Source organism: Olea europaea, unplaced genomic scaffold, assembly GCF_002742605.1.
Source record: "Olea europaea var. sylvestris unplaced genomic scaffold, O_europaea_v1 scaffold2498, whole genome shotgun sequence".
Classification (NCBI taxonomy): domain Eukaryota; kingdom Viridiplantae; phylum Streptophyta; class Magnoliopsida; order Lamiales; family Oleaceae; genus Olea; species Olea europaea.
The window spans coordinates 18,487-39,428 of NW_019243216.1; the positions used below are offsets into that span (position 1 = coordinate 18,487).

General features: G+C 34.0%; 3 protein-coding genes across 4 annotated transcripts in view; 2 read left to right on the forward strand and 1 right to left on the reverse strand.

The window, feature by feature from the left end:
* The first annotated feature begins 3,756 nt into the window (after positions 1 to 3,756).
* On the forward strand, positions 3,757 to 9,444 carry LOC111382433 (acetylornithine aminotransferase, chloroplastic/mitochondrial-like). 2 transcript variants are annotated; one of them, XM_023006409.1, is made up of 5 exons: positions 3,757 to 3,857; positions 3,979 to 4,091; positions 5,227 to 5,724; positions 6,794 to 7,228; positions 8,750 to 9,444. In XM_023006409.1, exons 3-5 carry the CDS (start codon positions 5,317 to 5,319, stop codon positions 9,287 to 9,289), a joined length of 1,383 nt encoding a protein of 460 aa, XP_022862177.1. In that variant the 5' UTR covers positions 3,757 to 3,857; positions 3,979 to 4,091; positions 5,227 to 5,316; the 3' UTR covers positions 9,290 to 9,444. The 2 variants fall into 2 exon arrangements, with proteins under 2 accessions (XP_022862177.1, XP_022862176.1); XM_023006408.1 differs by having other exon boundaries at positions 3,779 to 4,091.
* A 4,569-nt stretch (positions 9,445 to 14,013) lies between these two features.
* LOC111382437 (ethylene-responsive transcription factor ERF084-like) lies at positions 14,014 to 14,960 on the forward strand. Its single transcript, XM_023006415.1, has one exon. The coding sequence runs from the start codon at positions 14,034 to 14,036 to the stop codon at positions 14,814 to 14,816; it is 783 nt and encodes a 260-aa protein (XP_022862183.1). The 5' UTR covers positions 14,014 to 14,033; the 3' UTR covers positions 14,817 to 14,960.
* Positions 14,961 to 17,487: 2,527 nt separating this feature from the next.
* Positions 17,488 to 20,942, reverse strand: part of LOC111382435 — a 5,218-nt gene continuing 1,763 nt past the window's right edge. Inside the window, exons 2-5 of the mRNA XM_023006413.1 lie at positions 19,319 to 19,369; positions 18,794 to 18,856; positions 18,647 to 18,715; positions 17,488 to 18,221 (exon numbers count right to left, since the gene is read on the reverse strand). Coding sequence (XP_022862181.1) covers positions 17,916 to 18,221; positions 18,647 to 18,715; positions 18,794 to 18,856; positions 19,319 to 19,369 — 489 coding nt within the window. The 3' untranslated portion in view covers positions 17,488 to 17,915. The remainder of the gene's footprint in view (positions 18,222 to 18,646; positions 18,716 to 18,793; positions 18,857 to 19,318; positions 19,370 to 20,942) is intronic.

A 20,942-nucleotide genomic window follows, 5' to 3' on the forward strand; every position in this document is an offset into this window, starting at 1 on the left:
CATTTTTAATCACACTATCTTCCATAAAATAATATTACACGTAAATTAAAAAAAAATTCTTTTCCAATAACTCATTTTTAAAAAAACACTGTTCCGATTGTTATATTATATTTCGTTAATTATCTTAGTATGTATATTGTTTATTTAATATTTGATTGTTATATTTCGATTACTTATGTAAATTAAAATAATAATTATTCTATTTATTTTCTTTTAATACAAGTGAGGCAACGATATATATTAACTGAAATTACAAACACAACAACAATGTAAATTAAAATAATAATATTTTGTTAATTAAATATTTTAAAAAATTATTACATTACAGCATGAATCAACTGAAGTAAACAACATTTACATTTCAATAAAATAATATATAATGCACTAAGGATGACGGTTATATTCATACAAGTCGCAAGCTAATTTATGCCCCCTCATATCAATCCAAGACTGATTTATTGTTTCAACATTGCGACCAATGCTCAAAAACTCTATATACTTTATTGCAAATAAGCCACAGTCGTCCCTGCAACCGAAAAAGAATATATTAGTTTGATAACATATAACTGAAAATTAAAAAGTTTTAAATCCTTATGATCTTTCTTGTTTTGCCGTTGTCATGTTCCGCACAGTAGCTAATCTGTCATTTACTTGAATCGTCGCCTGATTAGCCATCATGTGCACGATCATAGCCATTGGCTCCAGTATTTGCTCCAGTTGACTGTGTCAGACAGCTGTGATCAGAGTCGTACACATAAATAGTGGAATTAACAAATACGATTTCCACTGAAAAATAGCGTGAGTTCGCGATCACTGGAATATACATATGTGTACAATCCGTCCACGGCTTTCCGCACCTCAACTGTAGCCCAATCACCCACTCTACCATGTACTCAGGCAGAACATTCATTCCCCATGCTTAGGAGCTCGTGACGCTCAATATCTACGATACGAACAAACTCAGAGCTCAGGATAACTCGACTAGGACTGTCATAAGATTTCGGGTATCTCTGAGCCCGATCGCGTAACAATTCCATAGCCAAGTCGATATGCTGAAACAAAAAAAAAAAAACACCAACAAAAAAGATAGAGACGTTTAAGTAAATGAACCAAGAACTTCTATAAATATAATAAATGAAAACTCAAAAAATTTACATCATCGGCGAGCCAAGCTGAGGTCGTCAGTACATCTTCGAACCATCTTTTAGCGTTGGGCACGGTCATACAGTCGATGGTATAACTATCTTTGAAAAATGAAAAAAAAAGTTACGAAAAATACAAAAAAATAGTAGCAAAATCATAAAATACTTACTCGGACTTAAGGGATTTGAACCAATTATCGAACGCCTTCTGTCTGACCGGGTCGACGTCGCGAAAAAGATTGGGAAACGTTCCATTCACAAACCCCCTTCTCTTCGCCTCGGCCGTGTATGGGGAAACAATGTACTGTGATGGTAATCTCGATCTCTTACCGACCATCAGCTCTGGTGCGTCATTAGCACGCTTCTTACCCTTCGGCACTTCCGTCGCCCCCTCCGACACGAATACTACATCGTCATCCGTCATCTCTGGCATCCTCTCCTCCTCCGCAACCCCCTCACCCCCCTACTATTACCTCTGGTGTCCCCTCCGCTACCTCCTCGGTCACCCCCTCCGGCACTCCTGTCTCTCCCTCCGGAACCCCTGTCCCTCCCTCCACTCCCTCTGTCATCCCGACCTCCTCCGACACCTCCATCCCGGCCATCCTGGGCTCTGGCACTGAATCAAAAAACTCATCGATTCCTACGGCCGTTGTCCTCCAATCTCGAGAAACACCAGTCTCCCCAACACTCCCTCTGACAGAACCTCGGAAGCCTGCTACATCGCCCCGAAGTGCTGCAACCTCAGTATGAAGCTCTCCTAAATCTCGTCGCAGCACTCCTAAAGCCCTCCTTAATTCGATAAGTAAAAAAAATATTATTCTATTTAATTTATTCTTTCACTATTTAGTTAATTACTCATATTACTCATTTCATATTTAACTATTCTATTTCGATTATTTATTTGAATAAAAATAATATTATTTAATTCAATTTTTCATTTCACTATTTTTTTAATTAATTATCTTAATTCGATAAGTAAAAAAATATTATTCTATTTCATTTATTCTTTAAATATTTCGTTAATTACGTATATTACTCATTTCATATTTAATTATTCTATTTCGATTATTTATTTCAATAAAAATAATATTATTTAATTCAATTTTTCATTTCACTATTTCTTTAATTAATTATCTTAATTCGATAATTAAAAAAATATTATTCTATTTCATTTATTCTTTAAATATTTCGTTAATTAAGTATATTACTCATTTCATATTTAATGATTCTATTTCGATTATTTATTTCAATAAATATAATAATATTTAATTCGATTTGTCATTTAACCATTTCTTTAATTAATTATCTTAATTCGATAAGTAAGAAAATTATTATTCAATTTAATTTATTATTTAAATATTTTGTTAATTATGCATATTATTCATTTCATATTTAATGATTCTATTTCGATTATTTATTTCAATAAATATAATAATATTTAATTCGATTTGTCATTTAACCATTTCTTTAATTAATTATCTTAATTCGATAAGTAAGAAAATTATTATTCAATTTAATTTATTTTTTAAATATTTAGTTAATTATGTATATTATTCATTTCATATTTAATTATTCTATTTCGATTATTCATTTGAATAAAAATAATAATATTTTATTCAATTTTTCATTTTACTATTTCTTTAATTAATTATCTTAATTGCTTAAGTAAGAAAATTATTATTCAATTTCATTTATTCTTTAAATATTTCGTTAATTATGTATGATATTGATTTCATGTTTAATTACTCTACTTCGATTATTTATTTGAATTAAAATATATTAATATTTTCATTTAAGTATTTTTTAATTTAATTATATTAATTGTTTCCATAATTAATTATTTTAATTTTCTTAAAATGTATCTTATTTGTTTCATATATTTAATTACTAAACTTATTTAATTACTAAACATATATTTATTATTTATTTCGTATATTTAATTACTAAACATATATTTAAGTCAAAACAAAAAATTAAAATTCTATTTAATCTATTTTTAAATATTTTCGTTCATTATCTTAACATATTATTTATTTCATATTTAATTACATTTTTTAATATAAAAATTAAAATAAATTAATTGAAAAAAAATATATACGTGAATGGTCGGGTCCGGACCGACCAAATGGTCCGGACCCGGACTGGATGGTCCGTTACGAACTGGTTTGTAACGGACCATACGGACCATTTCGTGGTTAGTAACGGACCATCCAGGTCCGTCACGGACCAAAAAAGCGTCCAGCTCGCCGAAAAACTTCATTTCTGGCGAGCTCCGTTTCTTTTTTCCAACACTTCAACCTCAAATTCGATCTTTTCTTCCATTTTAACCATAAAAAATTGAATTTAACTCATTCAAATCCTAAACATTCAAATTTACACATTTTCATAAAAATTATTTATAGAGAACATGTCTAACCTTCCAGAAAATGGCGTTTTCCCGGCTGATCGTGGTGTGTCCAAAGAAGTCGAAGTGGGACAGGTCGGGGTCGTCTGTAGACGGCGGATCCGGACTCCTTTTTTACTTTTTTTTTCTCTCTATTTCTCTTCTCTTGGTTTGCAAATGAGGGGGGTATTTTCGACCATAACAATTTTGTTTACATTTTTTTTTTTAATTACGAAAATTTTGGTCGGACTGTGGAAAAGTAACTGGGTGGGGCAGCCATTAGCCACCATTTCCTCGGCGAAACATGGGTATTACAAAGTTCAACATTTGAGGTACGCCGCCGTCTTTTTCTCCACGAATTTCCTTCTACAGACAGATCACAGGACTAGCCAGAGTGCATAGCATTTTATTTGCCAATTGGAAAAATAAAATATATGGTTTCTGTCGGAGCAGACCCAAACCCGTCGCCGATTTCTTTTTAACCAAAGACCGCCGGCGCTGACTTGTGGTTTCCTTCTAGACGTCTTCCAGCTCCAGCCACGCTGCCGCAGCATTTGAGTTCTGAGGTAATCATTATTTATCTATTTTTTCTGCAATTTACATAAGTAACTGCTACTTTATTCTTGAGCTCTTTTGGGTTTAGTTATTTTGCTTCAATTAATCTTTTGCTGGGAATGTTCCCTTACAAGTTTGTATTTTCATTTTATTCCTTAGATTTTTTCTTTGCTGATTTCACAATGTTGCTGTAATTAAAACTTTGATTAATTATGGTTAATGACCTTGATCCAGACTTGAAAATTCGTTCAAGGTTTTACTTTGAAATTTGTATGCTTACAATGTCACGTATTTTATACTATATAAGATTTTATTTTTTGTGGGGTTTGGATTAGTATAGTTATTGTTAGAATGTTGATGCAATTTTTAGGATATTTTTTCTTTCCTTTGAGTGAGCTATACAATTCTATTGAATTTTCTTTAAGGTAAATTTAATTATGACTTTGAACTGAGAGATGGATAAGGTGACTGTAGTTGATAGAATTCTTAAATTGTTTCCCGTATTTTGGAGGAACCATCACTTTGAATGAATAAACTTCATTGATTAGAAAAATGAAAAATTCTTCCTGTGGTCCAAGGAATTGATAAAATATCTAGACTCATTTTGCATGTTAAGGATGATAATATGAGATATGTTAATACATAGGATACTCAGGTGTCTGGGGTTGAACTGCTGGATATTATATAATATTCTACAATTTATAAATTAAGTTCAATGAATCTGTCTGGAGGGGTGGAACATGTATCATCCAAAATAGCCGTTTGCAGAAATAATTGAATTTATAGGGTTGTTGTTTACAGAGCCAAACTCAAATATTTGTGTATCATCAGGCAACTGTGGTTATTGGAATGGGCTAATACATTATTGACGTAGAACACTAAAAATAAGTATCTAATTTGGAAAATAAATTATATAATATCTATACTAGGGTTCCCATCAATTATCCAACTTCGTTAGTGTAATTGAGACAACATTTACATCAGCTGAAGTGATTTTTTATTTTTCACAGAGATGATTTGATGTAACTTTAATGTTTAATGTGTTGAATTACTTGCTGAATATAATCTATCTACTTTTCTGTCATAATATGAATTTTTTTACATTCTCTTTTTTACAATTCCATCCCCCTTAACTTACTTTTCTAGGTTCCCCCCGGTCATAGCAGGGCCGCCAATTCTTCCATCCTCCCTGACCAAATTATCCTAAGAAATCTCAGTGTCTTTTTCTGCAAAACAATGAGTTGCTCAACTCTTTTTTCTCTCAAAACTCCACTCTTTACCTCCACCACTGTCAGCCACTCTAATAATCTTCGGCCCACCAATTATTTCGTGACAACAGCATCTCTCGAAGTGGGCGTGCATTCCAATCCGAAACCATTACTTAATGAGAACCCAAAGAAGACTTCAGAAGTAATCGCTGACGAGAAGAAATTTGTGGTGGGCACCTATGCAAGGGCACCAGTGGTGTTGGCCAGTGGGAAGGGCTGTAAAGTGTACGATGTTGATGGGCAAGAATATCTGGACTTGACATCTGGTATTGCTGTCAATGCTCTTGGTCATGGGGACCCCGATTGGGTGCGGGCAGTTACGGAGCAAGCTAATGTACTCACGCATGTCAGTAATATATACTATTCCATTCCACAGGTAAAAAGTTCTTTTTCCTAATTTTTCCTTTGTTTTTTTGTGTTTTTACGTTTTAGCATTGAAAGTCTTAAATTTTGATGGATTTTTTTTGTTTATTATTTCTTGAACGTTATGCTAATTTCCAAGAATTTTTTGTGAGTGAGGTCTAGATGAATTGTTTTTGAGGGTTTATTCTTCTTGCTCTTTGGATAATTTAGCGTGATATAGTAGAGGCTCGCGAAAGCAAACTAATTTGGTATAGAGTTTAAGATTAAATTTTTGTCGGATTCTTCTCATCGTAAGATTTATAGAGCTATTTTCTGGAAAATTTGGGCTTTGCTCGAGAATTGACGGGTGTGGTTTTGGAATTTGTGGATCTTTTGTGATTGTAATGATAAATAATTGAAAATTTTCAAGTGAAATGGACCTGAATGCACGTTAGGATAAATTAAATTGATTTTCATGAGTTTCTTAATATGAAGATTGAGAAAGATTATTCTTGTGAATTAATGAATGGAGACCATTTGAAATGTTAAATTGATGGATTGAGTTTCATGCAAAAAATGGTAGTACTTTTCTTTGGAAGGGACTTAAAAAATGATTTCTTGCACGCAGTAGTTCAATTGTATAATGGATAGTACCATGTTGATGGTTTAAGGTGGATAGTATTCTTTAATTTTTCATTCAAAAGATAGTCATTTGCACTATTAATCATATAGCATAATACGAAGGCTGAAGGTGGGTTTAGGCCTGATAACAAAAACAGATAGTGACATTCTTTTAATGAAAATTCAAAGATTATTATCCACATTTATCTACCATAAGACCATCTACCAAGTAATATATATTATAATTTATTCTAAATTTTTATGTCGTCTACTCCGTTGCACCAAATGTGACCTTAGAGTGAAGGAGATAATTTTGTGGAATGCGTGTATCCAAGATCAATAGAAGATAAATTTAGTATTAAATTGACTTTTCTCCCCCAATTTTATATGTACGAGCTGATAATTTGCATTGCAAAAGTGAAATGATATAGTTTGTGTTGTCACATTAGCGGATATATATTGATTAAAGTCTGTTTTTGCAGGTGGAGCTTGCAAAACGTCTGGTTGCTTGCTCTTTTGCTGATCGTGTGTTTTTTTCCAACTCTGGAACCGAGGCAAATGAAGCTGCTATTAAGTTTTCCCGGAAGTTCCAAAGATATTCACATCCAGATGAGAAGCAGCCACCAATGAAGTTCATTGCCTTCACAAATTGCTTCCATGGTAGAACCATGGGTGCTCTTGCATTGACAAGCAAAGAGAATTACAGATCACCTTTTGAGCCTGTTATGCCTGGAGTGACATTCTTAGAATATGGTAATATCCAAGCTTCTACTGAAATTATTCAGAGTGGGGAAATTGCTGCAGTATTTGTTGAACCCATTCAAGGAGAAGGTGGTATATATAGTGCAACAAAGGAGTTCTTGCAATCACTGCGCACTGCCTGTGATAATACCGGTTCTCTTCTTATTTTTGACGAGGTAACCTACTTATGCAGAAAATATTATTACTCTTTGTGGATATTAATTATTAACAAGTAAATAACATTTTTATGTGAAAAGGAAGGTATGGTATGCATATAGAACGAAACAGGTTTCTCTGTAGGAAGAATTTAAAATTATTGATAGCAATTGTCTGGATGAGTAGGTAGTACCTACATGCAAAGCAAAGGTTTTCGAAGAATAAAGTTGCTGGGATGCTTTTTGGCGCCCCTACCTTTATTTGTTCAGATCTTGAGCAAGGCAAGCCCCAAGATCCAAATTTTAGTTAAAAACTCATGTAATGGAGCACCTTGGTCAACCCTCAAAATGGGATAGAATCAAGAGAAATTTCATTTGTCAGATATAGTATATTAATACGGGACGCCTAGATGTGTTATCTACTTATCCATATATTTCTTGTGAAAGAAATCAACTGATAAAATGCACATCAAGAGGAAAGAAGTTTTCTGGACGTAATTCTTAAATTATGGGTGAGAAACTGTTTTAGTGTAGATTGTCTATTGACTACAACAATTAAACATCTACATTCAGCAATAACTTCGAGGAAATCTGTATGTTTGAATGGAGAAATATATGATTAACCAGGTGATTAGAGACATCTATATCTGATGATGAGAATGCTTTTGGCTTTTTCAACGAGAAGTAATTTACTTTTTATGCATCTTATAATGGTCCTTATGTGGGGAATGAAATAAGGAGTTCCTATCTGGAACAAAAAAGTGAAGCTTTTTATTCAAACTTGGCCTTTTTGCTCTCGTTCTTTTCATATTAGCATATCTGGGTATGGTTTTTTTTGTAGATTGGAATAGTCATCCTTAAAGGCTGTGGAGGTCATTATAAAAAGTGAAGCTTTTTATTCAAACTGGGCCTTTTTGCTCTCGTTCTTTTCCTATTAGCATATCTGGGTATGGTTCTTTTTTGTAGATTGGAATAGTCATCCTTAAAGGATGTGGGGGTCATTACAATGTGATTGCATGTTTCCAGCTTGGATTTCCCCATGAGATTATGTAGTGGACAAACAAATATGAGTACATTCAAAAAATTTCTTTTCCTTTCTTTTTCTGTCGCTAAATTTTGAAAGTACTATGGTTGTATACGTGCATATTAAACAATCTTAACTCTCAGATTTACACATTGCATTTTTCTTTTCAAATTGGTACAGCATGATTTGTATACTGCATAATAAATGCCCAGTAAGAGAATTGATAATGTGCATTTTGAGTCAATTTTGTTGCTAAACTATTTCTGTTACAAGCATTATGTTGCTAGGCTGTCTTTTGGCTGAAGATTCTCCATTTTCCTTTTAGCTGATGCATTTGTATGAAACTGTACAGAAATCAGAATTTTGGAAAAATATAACACGGCCAAAGTAGTGTCATAACGTGTCATCGACATTGATTAAAACAACTATAAGTTCTGCTTGGTTGTTGCTTTGTTCAAATTCTGGCATATGTTTGATCATATTTTACCGAACGGGTTTTTTTATGCCTCTGTCCACAGGTACAATGTGGCTTAGGCCGAAGCGGTTTTCTTTGGGCCCATGAAGCTTATGGTGTATACCCAGATATAATGACTCTCGCAAAGCCTCTAGCCGGAGGTCTACCTATTGGTGCCGTGCTGGTAACCGAAAAGGTGGCTCCTGCAATAAATTTTGGAGATCATGGTAGCACTTTCGCAGGTGGCCCTCTTGTTTGTAGTGCTGCAATTGCTGTGTTGGATAAAATTTCAAGTCCAGGCTTTTTAGCTAGTGTCTCAGAGAAAGGTCAATATTTCAGAGAACTGTTAGTTAAAAAGTTGGGAGGAAATTTGCATGTGAAAGAAGTACGAGGTTCAGGACTGATTATCGGCATAGAGCTCGATGTATCTGCCTCCCCATTGGTCGATGCATGCCAACAGTCGGGTCTTCTTATCTTGACTGCAGGAAAAGGAAATGTTGTTAGAATTGTGCCACCACTGATCATATCGACTCAGGAAATAGACCAGGCCGTTGAGATCTTGATTGATCGTATCCCTGTTCTTGATCAGGCTAGCACAAATTAGATGTCAAATTCAAGGATTCTTGAACCTTTCCCCATCTGAATTGGGGCTCCAAGCTTATAAGTGATAAATATAAAATCCTTGCAGACTATTTTTCAATAAAATTAATGAACCATTTGCCTGCTTATCAGAGTATGTGGCTTTCATATTCCTTTCAAGATTTTACTTCAGTTCGTATGCTCTTTTGACTTAATGATGATAATATAGGTTATTTATTGTCTTCATGCTATTGGCTCTTGCAATCCACTGATCTCCTCTTGTATGTGTTCTGGACTATTTCACTCTGTTACTTATTTATTCCAGTTTTTAATAAAAAGTAAAATTAAAGATATAACTTTGTTAGGTAAACCTTTGTTTTAGAATTGTTGTATGTTTCCAAATTAGAATTATAGTAGATTTTGACCAGAATGATAAATGTGTGATGAAAAGTTGATAAAAGCCGTGGATCACATAAAATTATGGTTGAAAATTGAAAACAAAATGAATTTTATAAAATTGGAGAACATATTTATTGGATCCCAAAATTTTTAGAATTAGAAAATGAATGAGAGGTTAATGGCTAAGTTAAAAGATTTTCAACGTGAATGATGGATGGGACTATATAATTATAGAATGGAGTACCAATAAACGTAGAATAATAACAATTCGATGATTAAAAAAAAAAAAAGATGTTGGATAATTGGATAAATAAAAAAAATAAAAATGGAAAATCTCTGATTTTATTATTTCTTAAACATTGTTGTCAAATAGGGCAGATTAGTTCATAATCAAAACTTACCAAACACAAAAAATAATCATGCTTGTTTGAAAAGCAGAAGTTGATGCTCTAAAAGCAATTCCAGATCATGCCTTAGGTACGTCTATGTTCTAACGAAATCAAGTTGAAGCAAACAAAGTAACATGAATGAAAAACCTCTCATATAGTTTTTGAGTAGGCATAACATACAATTTGGTGGTATCAAATGAATTACGCTGGATTAATTTGATGACATAAGGGTTCGATAGGGCCATCGGGTGATTTGATCTTTTGCTTTTTCTATAAAAGATTTTAAAGAGAGTAAAAAGTAGAAAGTGCTTTACTTATTCACCACTTCTTACACCTCTATTTGGGATCCTAAGTTCCATGACGCTTCTTTAACAATACCAATCGTTATTAGTAGATAGGATAAAAAAATTTCAACGTTGATGTGACAAATAGAATAATCTGGTTTTTTAAAGGAATGTCCGTTGTAGAGAATCGTATGTAAGATTTTCTTACCACGTCAACAATGATAAATTTTTCGGTCCATTGTGGACAGAAAATCAAATCTGAAAATACATATTAAGGAAGAAAAAGGAAGTTGAAGAGTATTCAATAAGAGCACGGCCACATCATTAAATCAAAAAGAGGAAATTCCAAATTTGCCAGATACCATACGTATAAGTGTCTTGTAGGAACTAAAAGTTTACATTTCCAATGAAGTATTCTTGAAACTCGATCAAGACTAGAGTCCCACCGACACATGCAATACTAAAATGCAGACAGTAATCCTTAAAGTTAATTATCCACTCAATTTGTTATTCTTTCATTTGACATTGTAGCTCTTTTTATCTGAATTACGTGCTTGTTTTGGCCCGTTAAGAAATGTACAATACTACATTTACCTACACATTTTTATCGAATATTTTATCTACACTCACAATAGGAGGACCAGTCCCACGAGCAGGAATTTTTAAATGCACGCGGGGCTCACGCGCATGTGAGAGTAAGGCATCAATTCGGTAACCAATTTTCGGTACATATATATTTATCCTTAGGAAAGGACACTGCGACATTTACCCACACATTTTTATTGAATCTTTTACCTACACTCACAATAGGAGGACAGGTCCCACAAACCGGAATTTGATTCGATTCTACTTGAGAATTCGTTCTAATTAAATAATCAATTATATTTATTTTATGATCTGCTAAATGATTTTAGCAAACAATATTTTGTACGAAGATGAAATTTTTCGTTTGCATTAAAATAGGTTCATCGTTTTTTTTTTATGAGTGTACTAATTTTGGTGACGAAAGTTTATACTGTAATTTGCATTAACAATTTAGAAATTTTAATTTGGGCCATGAAGTATACCAAATCGAAACAATTCAATTTGTTTTGTTTTGGTTTCATTTCATGATTATCGATCGAACCAATTACTCCATTATAAGAAAATCAAAAGTTCTCAATTGGTGGATCTCATATTCATATATTTAACAAAGCATTATCGTTTAGGGGTTACTTGGCAATTTTTTAGAAAAAAATCAACAGACTTTGATAAAAGTTAATAAAATATATATTTTTAAAAGTTTATAAAAAATTGTGATGTCTCATGAAATATAAGATTAAAATTGAAATTTGACCCGTTGAAAGATTGATAAAATTTAAGCAAACAAGTCATGACACATTATATATTATATAAATGAGTGATAATCTCTAATGTAGATTAATATATATGATCCGACTTAAACGCAATTTTCATTGTTACTCTAAAAAATTTGTTTGTCTTTATTATTATTGGAATTTTCTCTTTTCAAACCCCAAAGCCGTACACTCCATTGCTTCAAGCAAAACAAGAAATGGTCCCTCAGTTCAAAGAATGATTCTTTCTAGGGAAAATATCTTTTTGTTAAACTTTTTAGTGTGGGATCAGTGTAGTAGGTGTTCATAGACAGACATTCTATTTGATTCCTGGCAAATGTTTCTTAAAATATAAGGTTAGGAAGAATTCATTTTTCTTACCACCCTCAACTTTGTCCAAAACAAGCCAAGACCAGACCATTTAGTTTTTTAAACATTGCGTTCAGACAGAAACTGACTGGCAGTATTGGTTAAGATAACTTGCAGTTAATTAATTTGAGTGACTTATAAGCACATAATTGGAACCATATTTACCTTTTCTCTTCCTACACAATGTTGACCTCAAATTCAGACGATGCCGTGTGGCTAACAGATCACTACTATTCTCTCATCCACATGTATGCTATCCGCATATTTAAACAACTACGTTGTTAGATAACTACTGTGAATGAGGTGCCTAACCACCTCGTCCGATGACTCAAAACACTTTGAAAAAGTGTGGGGGACCAATGTGACATAGAGCGTGAACCTTTCATGACCTCTTACTTCGTTTCTATTTAACTGATTGTCACGTGACTTGGGAATGACACTTAACACACATTACAAGCAAAGGTAACAATCAAAAGGTCCCTTTTACTGCACCACAAAAGATTACATAGTCAAGATCAACACTCTTAACCACAGATTTTGCCAACCCATTGATTGATGTGATCAAAACCCTTCATCTCCCCCATGCTTGCATTAATCACCCCATTATGCAAGCAAAACAGAAAACCCTAATTTGCATTCTGGATTCTTAAATGGGAGCACACGGGTATATTGATGCTCTGTAAAGCACAGGAACCTCTCTCCGGTTAATGCGAGTAATCATAGCCGTTCAGTCAAACAGCCTTTTCTCCTTGACGCCACTATGACGTTTTTGCAACATTACAAGTCATCTAATCACTCTGCTATAAAGCCACAGTTAATGCTTTATGAAGTTAGTTCTCTATAGTACTAATCTTATTGAAAGGAATCATAATATCTGATTTGTTGATTATAATTTTCATATTTAATTGATATGAAATTTATCTAGTAATATGTTGATGCAGATTGTGATTTGTTTGAAAACACAGACCCCAAAATTTGATTGCTCAGTTGAGCTTTGAGCTTAATGCTGATATGATACGATATAAAGACCTTGATTTCACTATAAAGAGTCGAATTTATTGAGAACAATATTCAAGACTTTATACGTTTGTGTAACTTTCATATTTAATCGATCCCCTAAATTTATTTTACCAGCATTATATTATAATGTGGTCTACGTATCTAACTTTATAAATCTAAATTTTGTTTCTAGACCGAACTAGTGTCCAATTTGAAGTGATGCACATTTTCTTAACAATCACGTGACGATTTAATGAAAAAAATAGATGATATTTATCGAACACGTAATTACAATAGAAGGTTGAGAATCAACTTGTTCTTTTTGAAGGTTGTAAATGGACTTGTTATTGCCCTTAATTTTTTTTTTATTCTTTTTCAAGACAATTTATTCAAACTTATTTTTAAATACATATGATTTCTATAAAATAATTTTTCACATAAATTTATAAAAAAAAAAAAATTAGTTTTTAATCACACGTGTTTTAGGAAATTATTTTTCGCAATTATTTTAAAATATTTCAAGATAACGAAACAATAAGTTGAAATGAATATAAAATTCTTTTGAACATAATTTGAAATAAAAGAAGCAAGCAAGCATAAGTTTCTGTTTGTGTTTCATTAGAAATAGTTTTTTTTTTCTTGAGAAAATTAATTTTAAAACAATAATTTTTTAAAAAATGTGTGATTAAACAGAAGGAAAATTTTTAAATTTAAATGTAAAATTTTTTTATTGTGTAAATATGTAATTAAAAATGAGTTTGAGAGAAAAGAATTTTGATTTAATGGAAGATAAACAGGTGCTGAATAATTGAAGTATATCTCTCTGCCAAGCAACGACGTGCATGTAAAGTAAATATAAATATTCATGACAGATTGTTGTCCTGTCCAATTTGACAGCATTATCTAATTAATTTTCCATAAAATCTATATTACAATCCGTTTTCCACTCTTTAAATTGTGGGACTGAATTAATCCTTTCCTCTTGAAATTCTCCAATGAACCCTAATTTCCCGATGTTAAACAGCTGCCCGTTCTTCCCTAAACATCAACCAGGGGAAACATTTTCTTTGCTACATCAATGGCCTGTTGCCCCGTTCTCTCCAATTTCAGATCCCAAACTAGTTGTCCCGGAAATCCATAATCCCATATCTGATGACTTTGTTAACGAGAGAGAACAAAACCCTCATGTTCTTGAAGGAATTGCCGCCATTGTTGGAGAACATGTTCTTTTTGGAGGCGGTAATATAAACAGTACAATCAAGAATGGTAAAGAAAGTAAACAATCCGAAATTCTGCGGCGGAAAACGTTGAAAGCAGAAGGGGATGAAAGGAATGTGGATGGTGTTGGAGTGCAAAAAAGTTATAGGGGTGTAAGGAAGAGGCCGTGGGGGCGGTGGTCAGCCGAGATACGTGATCGTGTAGGGCGGTGCCGCCATTGGTTAGGTACTTTTGACACGGCGGAGGAGGCTGCTCGGGCTTATGATGCAGCAGCAAGAAAGCTGAGAGGATCCAAAGCTCGCACCAACTTTGAAATTCCTCCCGTACTGCCTATTTCTTCATCAAATTCATCATCATCTGAGGTGAAAAATGGGCGAAAAGGCAAGAAATCACAAGATGAAAGAAGAAAATGCTCAGTTGTTACTTCTGCTGCTCATCTGTTCAGTTTAAATCCTGTGGCTGACAATGTATCTGCAGGCGTTAATCTTGAGCTTGATTTGAAGCTTGGTGGGAGTGTTAGTGAGAGCAGGGTGCCATCAATGATGGTTAATTTAATATGACGATAACACATGTTGGCTGTGCTTATAAGTAACATAAATGTAACTTTCCAGTTAGTAGGTTTTTGTTTCATCTGATTTCTAACTTTCGGATGTTTTAAGGACAATCTTAAAGTCTGTAAGCTTCTGGTAGTGTATGTAGTTACACCTTGCTTATGCTTTCTACTTAAGTTGACAAAACTTTTTCTGTGTTTCTTAAATTTCTCTTACTTTCACACTTCGTAAGTAATTCTTGCACTCTTTCTATAATTCTATTTAGTTGAATTCCTGTACTAGCATTAATACAGGAAGCTGAAACGAGAACATGGTATATCAGCATACAAAATTCACAAGGATAAATTTTATTTTTTGAAAATTTGGGTTCAACCTTTTGATTCCACGTCTCATGGTTCAATCTCAAGCAACTCGAAATTATCAGCAGTGACATAAATCGTTTGGATTGTGTATGCATTTCCTTCTTTGTAAATTAAAGTTCGGCTACATGATCAATTCTTTCGATTCCTCGACTCAGCTCACAGTACCATCTAAAGCAACTAGATTATGAAGCAATCCAGGCGGATTCTGCATTCAGAAATTTGGGGCGTTGGGGTCATATGTTGGCAGCATTTGATCCGCGATATTGTACTCGTGAGATTGGATTTTCAGCTTGGATACAGATTCTAAATCAATATATAGACAGTTGCAGTAAAAAAGATTTGGAATTCTGCAAAGATCCCCCGCCCCGTAAAAAGAGAGGGTTTATGGGGTTTAGCCTTTTTTTGTAGGGATGCTGATTGGCACAGTTTTAACTTTTGTTCAGTTTGATACTCTTCATCTCCTTGAGTTCTGACTGAGACTGTGACACCGATTGTACAGACTAGACTCTGCTCTAGAGAGTAATGAGTAGTATATTAATTAATGGTGCAGAATTGCAGGGATGATTTCTGATTGAACAATGCTACATGAACAATTTTTGTTGACAAAATCTATGTCATCCATTTTAAAAACTATATTTTAAATTAACTAAATAAATTTTGACAATACGTGAATTGTTAACAATCATTGTTAAAATAACTTTGTTCTTTCTAATTTAAGTTTTAGCAGGTCTAGTTATTAAGGTCCTGTTTGGGATGAATTTTGAGAATTGATTTTTTGACCGTTAGAAGAAAAGTGGAGTCCCCATGTGAGAGAAGAAGTCAAAAATTACGGCTGAAATAGTGAAATAACAGTCAAAAAATCAATTTTTTTGGATAAAAAATTCCTCCCAAACAGGCTGTAAAAATTTCACACTATTAACGTGATAAGAGTCTTACTTATGTCTGAAAGAATCATAATTAGAGTCTTACTTATGTCTGAAAGAATCATAATTAAACTTCTCTTATCATATCGACGGTCAAGAATCTTTATCTTGTTCACTGACTGAACAATTTCAGCACTTGTAGTCCCTACTTCCCTAACTACGGCATCTTTGGAGTCAATTGAAGCCAAACTCACCCCGGCCACCATCACTCAGATGAGCCAGAAATCGTGGCCCTGCTTCCCTATCTCATCCCGTAACGTATCATTTCGATTTAAGATTTTACAGTATAGTTTGGGTTTAAGATTTTTGATTGCTCGACTAATCAATATTGGATCAAGCTGACCAGTTTTAAGGTATTTCACATTGAACCACTGGTGTAGAAGTACTAATCATCATCACAACTAATATGAATGGCATCTCTCCAACTTTAAAGAGATGACTTGATAATTTGAAGTCTTGACATTGACAATTAATTGAAAACCTTAGTGAAGTCTTGAAATTAATTGATAACCTTAGTTAAGTCTTGAATATTGATTTAATTACTCTACGTCAGGTCCCCGCGACTCAATTTTGAGGAGGTCTGAATTGGATCACCTTTGGTCAATATGGCCCGTGCTACGCTGGGTCCATAATCTTCCATTGTTTTGGCTTTAGTGTTCCGACATCTCTACATCATATTCAGTTGTTGATTGGAAACACTTCTCATTTGGTATAACACGCTCATTATATATTTACATATTTCGTTAGACTCATAGCTTATAATTATTTAAATTATAATTTAAACATCACCTAAACATGCACCAACTTGAAGAATATTTTGGAAAGTAATTAATTATTTTCAAAATGCAGTATTAATTATGATTTTTCGAAAAAAAGAAGAAAAGGTATGATTGTTAACTAAGCAAGATTCTAGTACTATTGTATCTTGCATGGAGCCATCGTTTTTAAAATCGTGTCCTTGCTTCGTCCCAAACCCCTCCCGAGCACAAACTAGTACACCTAAGGTAAGTACTATTATGCCTCTATTTGATAGAAATTAAAATTCAGATTTCAATCTAAATCAAAGTTAACAATTAATTTAACCCTGTATTTTATGAGATCTACAAATTTCAACCGTACATTTCATCAATTTTTATCAAAATTTGATAAAATCTAGTTTTACTCCTCACCAAATAGGGGCTATGTATAGGAAAAATAAAAATCTTGAAACGAGACTTTCATTCCCCGTTTCATTGAAAAACCCTTTTCTGGTTGAGCATGTTATCCCAACTAGGGATAGAATCATCTTGTGGTGAAGTTGGGGATAAGGTATCCCAAGAAAAGGATCCTATTACTTACTAACCAAATAAACATACCCTTCAAATGAATCAACGAGTAGGATTTCCCTCCAAGAAATAAAAGTACGTTAATCTAATATATCTTGCACAAGAATCAAGATTGTTTAACAAATAATTGGAAATTATTTCCAAAAATAGAATAGATGGAATGAGGGTTGACCTGGTCAATGTAGGAAACTAAGATGCGGGATGCCCGAGCAAAGATTTGCACGCATCTCTTTGTTGATATATGGTAATTAAGCTATGAATAGAGAATGTTGGTCTATCTAGTGAGTTAGGATCTCTACACTGCTCAGCACCTTAAATCATGAGCAACAAAAAGAACAGATCCTAACTATTCTCAGGTACCTTCAGGTCTACAATTCACATTCCACATTCCGTTGGAAAGTGTTGAAGGTAAAATACGTTATATAGTTACAATACGTCGTCCTAAAACAAGGTTAGCCATATTGAGTATAAGTGTCACCTTCTTATATTCGTCGTGCTTCAGTTGGAGAACAACTTCACGTGTGTATGATTGTTCGACTTGCAAATAGCACGAATTACCTCATAGCTGGATTCCTCCTCACAGGGAATATTTAGATCAGGAAGCGCAAATTTAGATTTGGAAGCAGCTGGGGTATTCTGACAGCCGTTCGATGGAGAGCGTTGCAGCAAATCATCACTGCCTGATACAATCGAGTGCATGATCGGAGGGTTAGGATTAAAAACTGCCACCTCTTGCTGAATTTGACAGGATATTGTTTCGTGAGGCATGAATGTTCCTCTATCAGGTTCTAGTTGCAATTCAATCTGTTAAGAAAACATCACTTTCCAACATTAGTGCAAAACAGGGACAGGAGAAAAGGCTTAACATATGTACGGAAAAAGCCGAGTGGCGACATACGAGACAATTGCAGCAAACAGAAAAGAAGTTCAACAGTTCAAGCACCATTAAATATTTGCCATGGTTTTATTTGCCACAGATATTAGAAAAGCAAGGTAAATAACCATCTACAACCCAACTTTATCCTGGCCCAGAATAAAAAGAAATAAATCCTCTGGAAAGTTGAAAGCCAAGCTATATATTTAACAGTAATAACTCAGAATCCTTCATGGACAACATTTTGCCTTTGGAAGCTTGGATATTTCTCAAATTATCGCCAAATTAATCTACTAATGAGTGAAGTAATCAATATACAAAAGGACAAAGGAAGAATTAAACAAGGTGATTGCACCTTCATTCTCTTCAAGCTTTCATTAGTATCCCTTTGTTTCTCCAAATTCACGCGGAAGGCTGCTACTTTCTGTCCAGAAAGGGGTGTTATAACACCAATATTCTGGTATGAAAATTACCCTAAAGGAATAAGATGAAATTAGGATACCATTTTCAACTCTCTTCTTTCCTTAAGCAGCAGGTTCTCCTCTTCTTTAAGTTCAGCCAAGGTCTGCAAAATCAAAGCGAGCAAGGTAAATCACTAATGCTCGTGAAGAAAAACGTAGCTGCTAAAATGTCAATGTCAATAACCATATTACTAATTTTCTAGAATCATCCTTTAGTAACGTTATATTTGTCTTATACAAAACAATATAATATAATAAACCTTATCCGACTATCACCCATGTACCCCAGTGAAAATAAATAGCCAGCTTGAATAAAATTGAGTTTCCAAAGGTTAAGAGCAACTTCCAAAAGAAGTGTAGGTAGAAAGTGTCTTGCCAAATTCAATTGTTTGATAGGGAATTCCAAGTCTGCTGATGATGGTCAATGAAACGTGCTGGTAATTATAACAATTAGGCAAGAAATGTGTTGAAACTCCAAATGGTCAAGGACGTCAAATATTGGATTGACAAAAATAGCCACGTGTTGAAAGACAGAGGTACACTTAATAAGATTCAATGATCATCACCTTCTTCTTTCTTGACCTCTTCTTATTGTTTTGTTCACTAGTACCATTAATCTGCAAGAGAAAATTAAAACAAAAAATAAGCATGCAATAAATGCCGATTCAGTTTCTTGGTAGCTGTGAATCATTGCGGACGAACAGCAACTATAAATAACGACATAAATCAACATAGATGCACCAGAGCCCACAAAATATTATGAGATGGCAAAATACTCTGATCAATGACATTTCTCATATATCAAAGCCATAGCTTTTTCCATTTCACAGAAGAAGCGCCACTGTCTATATGGCATTACCAGATATCAATCATTAGTGAACAATGAACTCATCACAGGTAACTGGATTCTAACAAATAAACTATGTGAATCTTAGATAAAAACAGGTAACTGCGAGTAGGACAATATATAACTTTCATCATATTCTAGGAAACAAGATATTTCACTATAGATGGTTAGGTTTAGAGTACTTGATAAGCAACAAGCCCTCTGCTTCTTTCGGTGCACGAGAATCCTGATAATTTAATTCATTAGGAAAGTAAACATAAAGTTCACAACCCGTTCACAATCTGCACAAGGTGACTGGAAGAGCTATTGAACTAGACCAATAACATGGAGAGAAAATTTGAACAGGAAATGATTGGTGTACAGGGAAAGGTTGACAGAACTTCTACCGACACCTCACATTTGGGGGGTTGGGGTGGGTGGGTTAATTTTTTGACATTGTTTATTCAGTGGCAAAAACGATTGGTGTACAAAAATTTTCCTGCAAAAAACACACAAAAGTGTGGGTCCCACTGAATAAACAATGTCAAAAAATTAACCCTCCCACCCCCCTCCCCAAATGTGAGGTGTGGGTCTCCTGAATAAACAATATCAAAAAATTAACCCTCCCGAGCGTGAGGTGTCGGTAAGTGTTCTGTCAAACCCTACTTATACACCAATCATTTCCCTTCAAATTTGAAAGGTAACTGTGTGTGTGTGTGTGTACTTTTAAGTAGAAAAAGTTTTAAATTTTGATCAATACGTGTCAGCTTAAGACAAATAGTTTCGTGACAAATGTCCCTCCACTTAACTACAAAGTTAGTAGGCAATTCAGCTCCTCACAGATTTTGCACCAAAGCACACTTTCTACACATGCCATTTCAAACCTTCAACTACGTTCCAAGATTTTGTCCAAAATCAACTTTCTTGGTAAACACTATAAAGGAATCTTAAAATAGAAGGGGGAAAAAATCAAAATCCCCCTCCATTAGACCCTATCATGCATAGAGATTACACCCCTTTAAATCCCTTTTACACAAAAAATAAAAAAGTTATTCGCCATATTTTGACTTTGTCAGAAGATAGAAAAAATGGAACAAAGCTCACACGGTTTTTGTCACATTGGGAGGTGCCTCGGAGTGTTCGTTTTGTGTACAGATGGCAATAGACGGTTGGTGCATAAAGACAAGCAGATAATTGCGGTACAAGTTGCTCCATGTCACAGTAGATTGCTCCCCATAACGAATAATTTTTTTATTATAAAGTGCACAACCACTAACAACACTCCACCAAACCTATTTGCCACGAAAACACGCCACTCCTTAAACCCGGCAACCACACCCATCCCCCCCCCCCCCATCCAAAAA

What these genes read in the sequence shown, in the direction of transcription:
- LOC111382433 (XM_023006409.1), top strand. Translation starts at nt 5,317, where the DNA reads ATGAGTTGCTCAACTCTTTTTTCTCTCAAAACTCCACTCTTTACCTCC. An exon ending in TATACTATTCCATTCCACAG is followed by an intron (nt 5,725 to 6,793) that starts GTAAAAAGTTCT and finishes CTGTTTTTGCAG; the next exon opens with GTGGAGCTTGCAAAACGTCT. An exon ending in CTCTTCTTATTTTTGACGAG is followed by an intron (nt 7,229 to 8,749) that starts GTAACCTACTTA and finishes CTCTGTCCACAG; the next exon opens with GTACAATGTGGCTTAGGCCG.
- LOC111382437 (XM_023006415.1), top strand. Translation starts at nt 14,034, where the DNA reads ATGAACCCTAATTTCCCGATGTTAAACAGCTGCCCGTTCTTCCCTAAA.